Source organism: Callithrix jacchus, chromosome 10 (assembly GCF_049354715.1).
Source record: "Callithrix jacchus isolate 240 chromosome 10, calJac240_pri, whole genome shotgun sequence".
NCBI lineage: Eukaryota > Metazoa > Chordata > Mammalia > Primates > Cebidae > Callithrix > Callithrix jacchus.
In genome coordinates, this window is record NC_133511.1 from 56,429,472 (window position 1) to 56,444,823 (window position 15,352).

Consider the following 15,352-nt stretch of genomic DNA (forward strand, 5'->3'; position numbering starts at 1 on the left):
AAAAGATGCTAGTTTTGTGTTGTATGTGTTGAAGTTGCAATCCATATGGAAATTGAGCACTAAGATAGTAAGGCCCATTATCAGTTTTTATAGTTTGTGGAAGTCCTAAAGTTATAATAGATATAAACAAATGAAAAATTGCATCTTTAGTTTTTTTCTTGGTCCTATCTGGGGGGTTAACATGCATTAAACCTGTATAAGTGTCCACAGTAACATGGAGAAACTTAAAACATCCAAAGAGTGGATACTGAGTAACGTCAGTTTGCAGACAGCATTAGGCATCAAACCTCATGGGTTGGCACCAAGTCCTAAGGAAAAAGAAGAGAGAGAATGACAAATTTTGACAAACTTTAATAATCAGGCTTGAGCAAGTGTTAAATGAAACTGTTGTTTAAAACTGTGGGCACTCTGATGAAAAAGGCATGATCAGCATGAGCTCGCAAAAATGCGGGAAAGTCTGCAAACCACATTTATGGTTGTATCAGAGCATCGGCTTGAGCGTTTCCTTCTGATAAAGGGTCTAGTAACCTAGAATGCTAGCTAATATGTGTGATATAAAGATGTGACAACGAGCACACAGGAGCTCTTGCGCTATAGGAAACAAAGCTAGTACAGATTCATTAGTAATGCCCTTCACATGTGCAAGAGCTAAATGAGTAATACTATGTTCCTGGATTTTGTGGGGCCAATTTTGCATGGCATCTTGCTGCACTATAGCTGCTTTTCAGGTTTTTCTGAACCATCTGTAAACAGAGTAATGGTGTGAAGCAAGGGCTCAGAGACAACAATAAATACAAATTTAACAGGCAGAGTTTGTAAAAAGTTCAGGAGCTTAGAGGCTGGTACTTGGAAGCCAATATTACCAATAAAGTCAGCCATTGCTACTTGCCAATCAGTATCACAAGCTAGGAGAGTATGAAATTGTTCCTTGCTTGAAGGTAAGAAAAGAGTAGCAGGGTCATATCCTGACAATTGGACACAAATCCAGCACCCCTTTACAAGAAGAGAAGCTATCAAATCTGTGGTCTTTTGTATGTGTCTAGAGGGATTATGAGACAGGTAAATAGCTATAAAATACAGAAATGGCAAAAGATAAAGCCTACCTGTTAAACTAAGGCATGGAAAGGATGGGTATTTTAAGTGATTTTTACCATATTTTGGCCCTTGAAAGTTATTAGAATGTGGCTTTAAGTCTCTAGGAAAATAAACCTGCATTGAGTTAGCTTAAATGTGTAAAAGAAAAAGAAAACTTTTAAAAATGTCCTTTGGTGCTGGCCATTCTCCTGCATTAGCCTTTAGGTGGAATGTTTTAGAAGTGAGCTTGGGAAAGCAGGGCTGTGGTTAGTTTCTTCCCATCTGCCCAGGCTCCTTAGAGAGCCTCTCTTTTTAACAATCTGCCACCTGTTGCTCCCCTTACCCCGAGAGGAAGGAAGGAAGACTACACGTGGCAGCAAGAGGCCAGGGAATGATCAGGTGGTTAAGTGCGTGTGTAAGTACAGAGGCGGGAGGCAAGAGGGTAACAGGCTGGGAGAAGACCACTCCCCTCATCCTCCAGACCACCTACGCTTGGGCCAACCCTGTTAGGTAAGGTACTGAAAATGTACTGGGCTTTTTATTATTTTTACTCCCCCCAAGCAGAGAGGCTCAAGGGAGGAGCAGACGTGCTGCACAGGGTCTGCTTTGAAATTTCCTAGCCATGGTTTTTAAACATGTTATAAAAAAGCGAAAAAAAAATTCCTTACTGCTGTGTCTATCTTCTGAAGATGACAACAGCTGACAGAGCTCATCTACCTCAGCCTAGTTAGCATTTAACATATGGCTACAGGAGAAGCAGGCTTCTCCCCCAGAGCCCTGTACTCTAGGCTGCTCCACACCCCTCTGCCCACCTTAGGCTAACAAGGTCAGGGTGTACATGGACTGTTTCTTAGCCCTTTCCGTAGAGAGCCAGGGAAAACAAGAAATTGCTTGTCAGCTGAGACATGCGAGGGGTGGCAGGGAAGGGCAGAAGTAGGAAAAGCAGCAGCGCAGCAGGCAGCAGACCACTTTCTGGGCACAGTTACTAAGGCACATGACCATGGTGAGGAGGATTCTTAGGACCAGGCTGGAGCTGCCTGCAGCCACCCGGGGACTCTGTCTGTGCCTCTTGGCCTCCCCTCCATCACCACAAACCCAGAAAGGGGGAACTTGTCTAGACTGCCAGAGTCCAAATGGCATCTTAGCAACTCTCTGCCCTAGGCCTCTGTGGGCAGCAAGAAAGCCAGAGTTTTCTTGGATAAAACCCAGGTGGCAGCATGCAACTTTCCTTTGTATTCCAGGGAAAGAGAAAAAAGACAAGGCGAAAAAGGTCAATCCTGGAAGTAGGCAGTGAGAACTTGCATATTAGGAAGACAATTGTAATCAGCCACTTTCCTTCCCTCCTGGAGGCACCCCTCCAGCAGGGAAGTTTGTCAAGGAGGTGAGGCCACTCAATCATATAGATGTTCCCTGACCTGAGGTCTTATCCAAGGATCCTCTCTTGGGTGGCCTCCAATCTCCGATGGGAAGCACTGTTGACTGAATGGGGCCAACAAATGCATGTCCCTTTAAGGGTGGAGGAAAAGAGGGCAATGGTTTTTCTATAGGAGGAGGAAAAGTCTCGGGTCCATCCTTATCTTCACTAGAAAAAGTCTCTTACTCCCCATAGAAGGGAATGAATCTGGGAGACAAATCTCTCCCTGCTGTTCTGGTTTCAGTTTTCCCTTCTCCTTTAAATCTCCTGAATTCTCTTCAGGTGGAGATGGGCGGTCTGACTCACGGCAGTCTAGCAGATAAAGATGATACAATGCAGAGCATACCAGCGCCCAGGTGGTCAAAATAGTAACATTAGTAAAATGACCTTGCTCATATCTCTTCAGGCAGCGACCTACCTGCTCCCATAACTCTAAATCTAAGGTTCCTTGATCAGGAAACCAAGGGCATTCCTGCTGAATTAAGAGTGTGTAGAGCTCCAGGCTCTACAGTGCACTGGATAGCTTTACGTAGAAATACTTTCTGCTCTTTGGTGACCCTTAACCTGGCCCCTGATATTTTATGCGTGCATTGCATCCTCCTGATGGGAGTCAGGCCTCTCCCTTACCAGGACTCCCCAAAAATTGATGAGCTCTTCACCTTCATGCATAAATTCAAGGCAATCACATTGAGGGCACCAGTTGCAGAGCTTATAGCTTGCAGTGAACACCAAGATCAACGTACTCGGACCGTTCCACCTGAGCGGGGCTGGGGGTAGCTCTTCGGAGAGAGTCCACCCCAGGATCCATCCACCAAGTATTTATTTAAAGGGCTTGTACTAACTACAAACATCCATTAGATGGTCATTTGAGGTGCGTTGCTGAGGCACCTGTGACCTTGTACACACTCAAACTGCATTCTCAGGAGGCTGTTTTCAACATGCCTTATCACACCACACACTCCACTCCCTGTCCTGTTTTCAGGCTCAAGAAGTTTCCTTTCCATGCACAAACAATATACACAGTGCCTCAGTATTTTTACATGCCCTGACCTCAAATGCCATGTACATAAGCTTGAATATGTTGCCATGCGCCTCCAACAGAAACAAAGACACATGATATTTGATCCTGATCTTCCGGATCTAATATTACAGAAAGGGAGAGGGCACAAATTAAGATTGTACAATGAGGTAGAGCCCTGCCTGAGTCAGCCTGAAGGCTTTGAGAGCCCTTTGTTAGGGAGTTAGAAAACTCAGTAAAGGGTAAGTCACTCTCATTGTTAACTCTAAGAGAAGAGAGTCATGTTCCTTTGACCTTGTAGCTTCAGCTTCAGATGCTACACAGATGAAGACTACTTACAATCACAGTCATTATCATCATTGTCTTAAACATTTATTATCTCTGATACAGGGCTGGGACTATAGTGAGGTGAGTGAGGTACTCATGTTGGGTACAAAATTTAAGGGAACACAGTAATTAAGACAAAAATATTTTAATGAAATATATTAGAAAATAAAACTGATGCAAAAGAATTTATAATGAACAAAATATCAAACTTTTAAAGAAAGAATCAATCTGGTATTAGTCTCAAGTACTATGTAATTACATAGGAGCCTAAGGTTTTGTCTGTTGGCTTTGGGAAGCCTAGTCTAGCTGAGGTGATATGAAAGCGATGTGAAAATAAACAAGGTGTCTGTTTGATTTTCACTGTATTGATTGCAAACATGAGGCCAGATCTAACTTCCAATAAGGGCACAGGGTGGGAGATTGGTAGTTGATTTTCATTATACAATTAATGTCATATGGGAAGCATGAGCTCTCATAACCTCCTGAAACAATGAACCCCGACAATTATTCTAGACTCAAGGAACCTCTAGACATTTTAGCAACAAAATTTGGTAGCGCTTTACTCTGGTGCTCTATAATTAGTGAACACAGCTACAGCTACCCTCTCCATGTTTGCGTCTTTTCTTTATTCTGTTAACTGATCTTTTCTTCTCCTTTATTCACATTATTCACCTTCTATAGGAGAATCCAAATGGCCTGGGCCTTTTTTTTTTTTTTCTCTCCCATACAGGTCATGGTTGCAAGGTGAGGGGCCCAATTAAACTGCTTTTGTTAGGGAGGAAACTGAATTTTTTAGTGGCAAGTAGTCCAAATGGGAGGAGCAGTTACAGGCAAGGTAATTTTTCTTTTTTTTTTTTTTGAGACGGAGTTTTGCTGTTGTTACCCAGACTGGAGTGCAATGGCAAAGCTCACCGCAACCTCCGCCTCCTGGGTTCAAGCAATTCTTCTGCCTCAGCCTCCCGAGTAGCTGGGACTACAGGCATGCACCACCACGCCCAGCTAATTTTTGTATTTTTAGTAGCGACGGGGTTTCACCATGTTGACCAGGATGGTCTTGATCTCTTGACTCGTGATCCACCCGCCTCAGCCTCCCAAAGTGCTGGGATTACAGGCGTGAGCCACCGCACCCGGCCGGTAATTTTTCTTAAAATAAGATTTAGATGTAGCACCTCCCTCCAACGTACACTAGAATTGTGGATTAGCAATTTAAAATACCAAGGAAGTAGAACAAATAGCAAGTGCTAATGGAGTTCAGAGAAAAGAGAGATCACCAAGGCCCAGGGTGTGCTAATTATATGCTATAAGAACCTGCAATTATAAACTCATAGATATGCAAATAAACGCTGATGGCCCTGCAGATGAGCTACAAAGTCATTATCTATGGCTCTTTATAAATGGACAACAAGATAAATTATTTGTTTATAAACTCACTTAGAGATTGCACCAATATCTTCAATTACTTTTCCCTCCTTCTGGTGGCATCCACAGAATGAAGAGAGCTAATAGGCTTCTGGGATTGGATTTCCATATTCACTACCTTCTGAACTAACTAGGCCACTCTGGCCATTTATAATAGGATAATCAGACCCTTTCAATTATGACTGGCTGATTCACGCTGCCAAAGTCATTTCCCCTCAGCACTTCCTTATCAACTAAATGAGAAGTGATGGTGGCATCTGTTCTGCCACCCAGATCCCAGTGACAGTTTATAATTTGTCATTTCTTGTTTGTCTGATGGAAAGATGTCACACAGAATATAACTGCAGGGAAAGACTAAGAATGCTGACTCCCAGTATTAGGCCTTCTGGAACTGAGGGCTGAGTAGTCTGTGAGGAGCCCACTATGCCCATTGGAGTGACTCCACAGGAACTGTGGGCAGCCATTGCAGTGGCTAAACACAAACACACAAGAAATCTATCCCTCTGAGGGCAGATAAACCATGCAAACAAGCTTTAATTAAGTCCTTAAAGCCAGTCAGTTCATGATAACATTGGGATTCTGGTTCTTCTGGTTTAACCTGTGAAAATTTATGATGGCCTAAAAAATTTAGACTTATTTAGGAAACTCAGTGACTTATGTCTCCCTTAAAAGAACCAGAAGGTTTTTAAAAATTTCTCTCAATGAAGAATGGTAAAAAAAAAAAAAAAAATTATCTATTCATTCGAAGAAACGTTTATGAAATACCTACTATGTGCCATTTCTGTGTTCAGATTGTAGCCTATGTTGTACTTAGTGTTTACTGTACTGTGCTCTCGTACATAATATACATACTATGTGATAGAATATATGACAGAATCCTAGCACTGTAATAAAACCATTAGAAATCTTCAAATATGAACCCCATTTTTATTCCACTTGAAAGATTTTTCACTGATATTTTTAATGTGTGATTGCAAGAGAGCTTTGCCCATATTGCAAGAAGACTTTGTCAGATTTGTCAAGTGGTTTGTTATGTTTTGGTATCTTATCATCCACCCATCTTCTGAGATAGCAAGTGTTCTCACAACCAAGAAAAGAAACTGGATTTGATATATCTATTCTTTAGCCATTGAATATACAAAACAACAAGTAAATAAATAAGGAAGAAATAGAAGGTGAAACCAAGGTAAAATGAACCTGCGATATCAGTAACTGTTTCTCTGTGTTGATAAGACTTTGAACAGTGAAGAATTAACCTTAGCAAGTAATCAGTCCACTATGAAATCATCCTGAAGGTGACTGAAAGCAAAGAAATAAGAGGCTTCTTCTAAAATCCAAAGTATTAAAGCCTGCCCCAAACATCAAATCTACTAAATATGTGAATCAAATGACAATATTCATAAAATGGTTGCAAACAGATTCAAGTAAAAGTTTCAAGAATTCAGCCCTGGACAAAACAGGAAATGAAGAAAACCTCGTTTTCATTGGCTTAATTATTGCAGTTTTCAGAAAGTAAGCTATTTTCTCTTAATTCGGTTGAATACAATATAACCAGAAATGTTTAAAAGATCTGCATTAGCCAGCTTTGATTGTGAAAATTTGACTCAAAATGTGGTAAAAAGAGTACGAGAAAGTTGGAAACGTTATTTTCTTAGTCTGTAGAGACAACATCAGACTGAGAAAACTGGATCAGCCCTCCTAGGCAGAAACGTTACCGAAATGACATTGTCATGAGAATGTTTTATGATATAATCAGTGACCTAAAAGAAGTCATTGATTCCTTTCTTGTAAGGTTCTGTGGTAGCAGTTTAGATCAACTACCATTTTATGTATAACAATATTTTCAAATTAAGATGCAGAGATTTCTTCAAATAGTCACAGGCCCAAATTATATGAAAAGAAAATAGCATTCTTTACATTTCCTATGTACACAGAGGGTATTAGATGGACTCCAAACATAATGAAATACATTAGCATTTATAGTAGGCCCTATTTATAGTTATTTCTTTGTATTAGATGTGCAGTCTTAAATTTTGTAGGAGTTTATCTGTTAATGTTAGGTCATATTGATGTAACTAAAAAATCTTTGCTGAACAACATAGTTTATCTTTGTCCACATAGAAGAAATTCAAAGGTAGATAGTCAAGAGTTGGTATACTGCCACTTCATAGATTTCATTAATGTATTTTTTGGCTTTATCCTCAAGTTTGCTTCATTGTCTAAGATAACCAGTGAAACTCCACCCATCAGTTCTGGATTTCCAGATCAGTAAAGGGAAGAAATGGTAGAGAACGAAATTTCAAGAATTCCAGCTAAACAAGCTTCCCTATAAGCAGCTATTCCTGTTCACCAAATGCTTCAGAGCACTCAAATCACATTGGACTGAACATTTTCATGGGGCCACATTTACCCACAAAAGAGTCTGAAGAATAAAATCTTCATTATAAGAAAAGCTACAAGTGGAAAATGCATTTCTTTTAATAACAAATCAAGATAAATGACATTGTTTTTATTTTTGCATATGGTGAAATGCTATTGGTTGCACAGGTGTTCCTTTTATGTACTAACCATGCATATCTTTCTCTTCCTCTTGTATCACCAGGCCTCCGGAACCTGTTTACAGCACTGTGAACAAACTATGTGATAAGCCTGCTTCTCCCAGGCACTATTCCCCTGTTGAGTGTGACAAAAGCTTCCTTCTCTCAGCTCCCTATTCACACTACCACCTAGGCCTGCTCCCTGACTCTGAGATGACCAGGTACTGCATGCGCTTCATCACTTCATCTTCTCAAATTGCATGTGCTTCCACAAGGATGAATGGGTAGAATCCACCTCTGCTCACTTCTCTTGCACTAAACATCTTCCCCAAGAAGGAGAGATGTTCTGCTATTCCCTTGGTGCAATGCAAGAAATTAAGGGCATTGCCCTTTTGTTTTGGTTTGTTTTGTTTTGTTGCCCGGAGTGATTACAGAGCACTTAGACATGATCACATGATGCTCCACATGTTCCTGGTTCCTATACGTTTTAATAAGGTATTAATTATATTTTTCCAGAGAATTTTGGAACTTAACACCATGTCACTCATTTGGAAGGATGAAAGAGAACATTTGTTGAATATTTTAAAATAATATTTAATAAGTATTTACTATTCTCCAGGCATAATATGGCCTAAGAAATATGTCCTGTTATCACCATGTAATATTTTAACTAAAATATCAGATTAGTATCACCATTTAACTGAGTCCTTAAGATAAGCAATTTGTCCAAAATGACTGAATTAGTTGGTTCCATCTCACCACAAAAAACATAATTTTAATGTTTATATTATGTTGTCATGCTAGGTATATACATATATATTATCTTATTTAACTGTTCCCAGCTTCTTTAAAGAAACAGAAGTTCATAGAAGTTAAAGTCATTGCACTCAGTATGATCTTGTCAATAACTATAGAGTCTAAATTTGATGTTAGAATTATTGAGTCTTTCAACAACATTGTGAAGAAATTATTCTAAGTCTAAAAGTTGGACACAAATCTGTGTTAGTATTCCAAAGCATATATGTATGTTTATACCTAGCATGATAAGTTGGAGAGAGAAGAAAGCAAGAAAAATAGAATTCAGTGTCCACAGGTAGTCCCAATTCAGTTTAAACAGAGATCCCAACTGTAATATTCCTACACAGAACGGGGTGACTATGTAGTTATGTTTTCAGACAGGAATATCTTCATAATATTGTTAGGAGCTGAGAAACACAAATTTTAGAATGATTCAGAGTTAAGATAGATAAATCAAGAGGGTCTTCTAAGAATGTCATCTTTATTTTTTGATGTTTTGAAGGAGTAAGTTTAGAACTCAATTATTGTTTAGGAGAGTTAAATAACAAATTTTAAATTACATCTAACATTTCCAGAAATAAATGAGAAAACTTATTTTTGACTATGTTGATCAGCTGGGGCGTTTTTATTAATTTGCATTAATTAGAGTCTAATAATGTTTCAGAACACTTTATAAATATTCATTAAATCCACCTACATTTTTAACAAATCATTAAAACTATTTCTTGATAGAGTGAACTATGCCATTTTAAAGCTAAGAGGTCAAAGTTGCCATACCCCTAGGGAAGGGAGAAGAGCCACACACCTGTAATGACTTGCTAGTAATTATCTACCTATAATCAGCTACATAAGGATGGCTAACATTCATTGAGCTCTTCTGTACCAGGTAGTTTTTTAAATGCCTCTTATGAATTAATTCATTTAATCCTCACAATAACTTTATGAGGTAGATGTTATCATTATCTTTGTTTTACACATGAGGAAATGGAGACTTGATGAGTTGCCTAACTTGCCCAAGATCATCCACTAGTAAGTGACAGAGCTGGGATTCAAACCTAGATGATGATGACCTGGCAGAACATTAGCCATTTTTGCTCACTGGAAAAAAGATTTCCACCCACTTCTCTTTTTCTCTCCTTCCTCTGTATGTATATATATATACATACATATAAAATACCATAGAGTTATTTATTTTTTAAATAAAAACATTATAGTACAATGCTGAATATTTCTTCTTAAAGTTACACACCCTAATTCTGATATGCGCCAGTCATCAACCCCCATCCACCATTCCCCTTTTTGGGAATTCTATTTTCAATTTATTCTAATTTTGTCCCCTTCTTTCTCTTTCTTATTTTTTTAATTTTTCCATTATCTTATACTTTATCTTAGCTTTGTAGAAAAAGTCATACACACACAAAAACACCCATACACCTATTTTAGTGGCCTTGTTATTGATACCAAGTATACATTGATAACAAAAATCTTTTTTTTTTTTTTTTTTTTTTTGAGATTCAGTCTTGCTTTGTCACCCAGGCTGGAGTGCAGTGGTGCAATCTCGGCTCACTGCAACCTCCACCTCCCAGATTCAAACGATTCTCCTACCTTAGCCTTCCAAGTAGCTGGGACTACAGGTGCCTGCCACCACATCTGGCTAATTTTTGTATTTTTAGTAGAGACAAGGTTTTACTATATTGACCAGGCTGGTCTCGAACTCCTGACCTCATTATCTATCCGCTTTGGCTTCCCCAAGTGCTGGGATTACAGGCATGAGCTACCACACCTGGCTGATAGCAAAAATCTTAATTTCACTCTACGTTGTTCCTCTTCTATACTTCCCCAACTTAGTAAGTGGCATATACGTCTACCTCATTGTTGAAGCAAAAAACTTGAAAGTCATCCATACTACCTTGTTTTCCCTCACATTCACCATTCAGTTCATCTTCAAGTCCTGTTGATTCTGCCTCAAAATTATCTCAGATTTATTCACTTTCCTTTACTTCTATTTCCACCACTTTAATCCAAGCCCCCATCATTTTCCACCTATAATAGCTCCTTAATTGGTCTCACTATTTTCACTGTTGACCTTATTCTCAATGCAACCAAAGTGATCTGTGAAAAATACAGATCAGATCTCCTTTTGCATTAGGATGCAATGCAAAGTGATTAACATAGCATCCCGGCTCTGCATGACCGAGCCCTTGCCTGCCTCTTGGATACCTCATTTCACTCTTCCCTTTGCAGACCACACTTTTCATGTTGGCCTTTTTTTTTTTATTCACAAAATACACTAAATCTCTTCTAGTCTCAAGCATTTCACATATGCTTTTTCCTGGAATTGAAATGCTCTTTTTACACTTTGTCTGATTAACTTCTGGTCATCTTAGATCCAAGCTTAAATTGCGTGTCTTCAGAGAAGCTCTCTGAAATAGAAAATCAGGCCACTATTATAAATTTTATTTCTATTTTTCATAAGATCCAAGCAATTTATAATTGTACATTTTTTATATACTTTTCAAACTAAATGCCTGTATCATCCTCTACACTGTAAGCGCAATGAGTGGAATTGTGTCTATTTTGTGTACTGCTATAGTCCTAACACTTAGTCCAGTATCTGGCTAGCAAGAGTTTAGGATTACTGAATGAACACATAAACATGGAAATAAAATCTTCAAACAAGCAAACTGATACCTGTTTGAGAACAAGTCATAGCTCAAGCTGTGTTTTACCTAGTTCTTTTTTTTTTAATATTGTAAAATTCCATTTCTATGAAAAACAAAAACTGTCAAACTACTTTATGCAATTACCAGTCAAGAGAACAGTTGCCCTTGTCAGGGATGGTGACGAAAGGGACATGAGAGGGCATCCAAGATGCTGGTAGTGATTTGTTTCCTCATCTGGGAGCTGATTACACATGGTATTCAGTTTACGAAAGTTTATCAACTTGTACACTTAGGACGTGTATATTTTTCTATATGTGTATTACTCATTAATAAAGAATTGCTTTAAAAGGACACGTTATGGTCTTAGATTGCCTAAGTGTACACTTGCTAGCTATGAGACTTTGAGCAAATTACTTAATCTTAGAATTTTATGCTGGTGAAATGGGAATAAAAGTAGTAACTACTTCACAGAACTGTAGAGAAGATAAAAACTCTACCATAATGCAATAAATAGGGTCCCCAAAGTTCAACTGGGCATATAAATATGTCATGTTCAAAGGGTACTCAAATGATAGGGCTAGCCTGTGCAACTAGCTGGCTCTAGTACTAGGAGTCTAGCCATGAAACTCAAATTCACCTCTATCCTGGCTCCATAGCACTTAAAGGCAAATGTCTTCTCTGGTTTGTAAGCAGAGATAATTATGAGTTCTATGTATAACCAAGATTTCCAAGACAAAGAGTTAACTGGTACCAATTTTGTCATTTGTGGAAAAACTAGGCTGGAAGAGTACTTGGGTCTCTGCCTTCCTACTTCCTGAGCCAACTTTGTCTTCCTTTTTTTTTTTTAACTTTAACATTTAATTTATTTTTTTATTGCATTTTAGGTTTTGGGGTACATGTGAAGAACATGCAGGATTGTTGCATAGGTACACACATGGCAGCGTGATTTGCTGCCTTCCTCCCCTTCACCTATATCTGGCATTTCTCCCCATGCTCTCTCTCTCCCCAACTCCCCACCCTCTGCTGTCCCCGCAACAGACCCCAATGTGTGATCTTCCCTCCCTGTGTCCATGTGTTCTCATTGTTCAACACCCGCCTATGTTCTTAGTAGGTATATAAAAGTACTCCATGAATGAATGAATCCATGCATAGAAATAAATAATAACTAGAGCTCACTTTGTGTTGGACTTTCACCATAAACTATGTCGATGGTGATTGTCTATGTTATAAATTCATTGGGTACCTGTCAGTACTTCATGAAGACTGAGTAATTCATTTCAGATATCATTTATTTTTCAAATGGGAAATACCTCTCTAAGCCAGCGTGTCTTGAAATGCAACCAATAATTCAGGGGCAAAGTAAAAAAAATCCTGGTTCCATTTTTTGACACCATCAACTGTGTGCTGCTCTCTGTGTTCTTGAATAACATATAGACCCTGAGAAGTAGATGAGAACTTAGAATTAGATAGACAAACCCTTCCTTATCTAACGCTAGTAATGTTGTGGAACCCAATCTACTGTCTTCACAGGTCTATTTTGCCCTAAAAAAGATATTATAAAAATGTATCTATTATTTTATTCAACCAAGACTTATCAAGGATCATCAACAAAGCACAAGATACTACTCTAATAGGACAATTTTTTTACAAAGATGCAAGGTGAAAGAGATAGTCAACAATGTTGAAGAAATGCCTCATTTTTAGGATGCAGTAGATAATGATGTACATTTTTTTCACAGCTTTTGAAAACTTCCTGCAGTCTATTCCAGAAACATGCACATACTGGTACAGCAATTATGGCTTCAGATTAGGATATGCACTAGCTCTGGGAAAGTTAGCATGTGAAACCATCCTTACATTTACATCAGGATAATTCTTAATCCACATTTAGAGGAATAAAGGTGAGTCAGCAAAAGCAACCAGAGTCAGTCTTCTGTATTTTCTGAGCTTCAGTGGGAAGACCCAAGTTCTCAGCTCTTTGAATTAATAGCAAACATTTAGGAATGAATTAATTGTACACGCAATTTACTTCTGTAAGATCATTTAAAAGAAAACAGAGAAGTTGTTAGTTTTTCTTAGGAAAGTACTTTAAATTATTTGGCACAGTGCCTACAGCTGCAGATTATGTTTGGAGGAATTGACTTTTTAATGCTTGGAGAAGCAAGAAACGTGCAGAGCCTGAAATCAAACTAAAATTTGAAAATCAAATGGGATTTCTATGGAAGTCCTGCTTATCTAGTACATCTTTTTCTTTGAAAAGAAAAGGAATTTTTGATGTTGTAATTGATTTCTCTACTTTGGGAGAATAAGTTATTCAGCTTTTGATATTTCTAGGGCAAAGAGAATCGTATTCTTGGCTGTTTTTTCAATATTTATGGCATACATTTATTTGTCATTTTATGTAAATGGTCCTAATTATTGTTATATTGCAGTTGATAACAGAAGCTGAGATAAACCAGATGAAGGCTAATTAGAACATGTTGGCAGGTTTGAGATGGGAAATGAACTCTGAAGCACTATATCATCATAAAACATCTTCAGTCACTGAGGGATATATATTCATGGGACTTCAACTAAATACCAGGCATCATCCTTAATGTTAGGGTTTCAAAAGTGAAAAAAACATGGTCTCTCCCCTTAAGTATCTCACAGACATATAAGTGAAGAATTACTTACTGTGTGATATATATCTGCTAAAGGCCTCAGTTTCTCAAATGTATGTAATCTCTAGGTAACTGTTAAAATAACAAATTTAGAGAAATTAAATTTAACAGAGTTTATTTGAACAAAGAACAATTCATGAATCAGGCAGCACTCAGAACCAGAAGAGGTATAGAGAGCTCCAAGGAGCAGTTTGAGAAGCAACAATTTATAGCCTGTACACAGATGCAAAGTAAAGAAAACACCTGATGGAATACAGCCAGGAATCTGCTTTATTTGGGCATGATGTGATAAGTTGGCTGCCTGCAATTGGCTGAAACCCAGCTGTTTGTGACTATCTGAAACTCTACTGTGTGTAACACTTCTAAGTTAGGTTTCAGATTGTTATGTGGGAGCTCTAAGTATAGAGACAGCCTCATACTAAGGATCTCCTTCCTGCTTATTTAATTTAGGATAACAAAAATCATACTAGCACAAGAGGTAGTGATGGAAACAAATATGACCTTAGACGGTTCCTTCTGCAGAGGCATTAACATACACACAGAAATGGCCCTGTCCACACCTTGTTTCATCAATTTCTAATCACTTATAAGAAGCATCTTCTATGTAAAATGCACACTCATCTTCTCATAGGTCCATCTGCAAGTCTGACTTCTAACTATTTTCTGTTGGGCTCAGAGAATCCACATCTGTAATTCACCACCTTTGTAGAAATCATAATGTTGGCAGCCTCAAATCATTCTTAGTTTTAGGATGCAGAGCAAGATCTTTATTTTATAAGACCATTATGATATGCCAGAGTTATGGTAAGCCCCTGAATAGTACCCCAGGCAGAGGTGAGAATAAATTTTTACTTTTATTAAAGAACTGTTATAAAAGACTGTTTCCATTCACAGCTTAATCGTGGGTCCAGTGAATTGTGACAGGAGATGAATGGTAGAGTTAGCGGTATGGGGGGAAAGGCTGTGCAAGCATGCCTGTATTTTTATAGAGATCTAAATATTTTACACTGTACCATTTTGTTAAGGCATCAAAATTTACTTCTCAGAGAAGAGAAAATAAACATTTCATTTTAACCCTTTAATTCAGTTCTGTAGACTATTGGCCCATACAAAGTTATAGGGTCCCTTAAATGGACTTTTAAAGTTGTTAGGTATGTGTGTTCCAAATTGAATACTAAAACTTATCTTTGATAGGCTTTCTTTCCTTGCAGAGTAGCAGAAAATTTACTAGGTCTTTAATGTTTTAACTGTTTCAAAGTGTGTAAATATGAAATCAAATATAAATTCCCAAACTAGTCTCTAATAGAAGTGCATGTAATTCTCTAAAGGTAAACGTAGGAGAAATTACCTAACTCTGCACTGTTTTTCTTGGAATTATCATGAAGTCACTGAGCTTATCAATAGGATTAGGGAAGAAATGTGTTCCAAGTAAAAGAAAT

At 38.2% G+C, this 15,352-nt stretch overlaps 1 protein-coding gene across 47 annotated transcripts in view; it reads left to right on the forward strand.

Annotated features, from left to right (window-relative positions):
• DLG2 (discs large MAGUK scaffold protein 2) overlaps positions 1-15,352 on the forward strand; it is a 2,299,762-nt gene that overhangs the window by 1,823,605 nt on the left and 460,805 nt on the right. For 34 of the 47 annotated variants that reach the window (XM_078340083.1, XM_078340084.1, XM_054241373.2 and 31 more), the window contains one exon: positions 7,855-8,010. The exons of the other annotated variants lie outside the window; for them this stretch is intronic. In XM_078340083.1, coding sequence (XP_078196209.1) covers positions 7,855-8,010 — 156 coding nt within the window. The remainder of the gene's footprint in view (positions 1-7,854; positions 8,011-15,352) is intronic. 47 annotated transcript variants of the gene reach the window in all.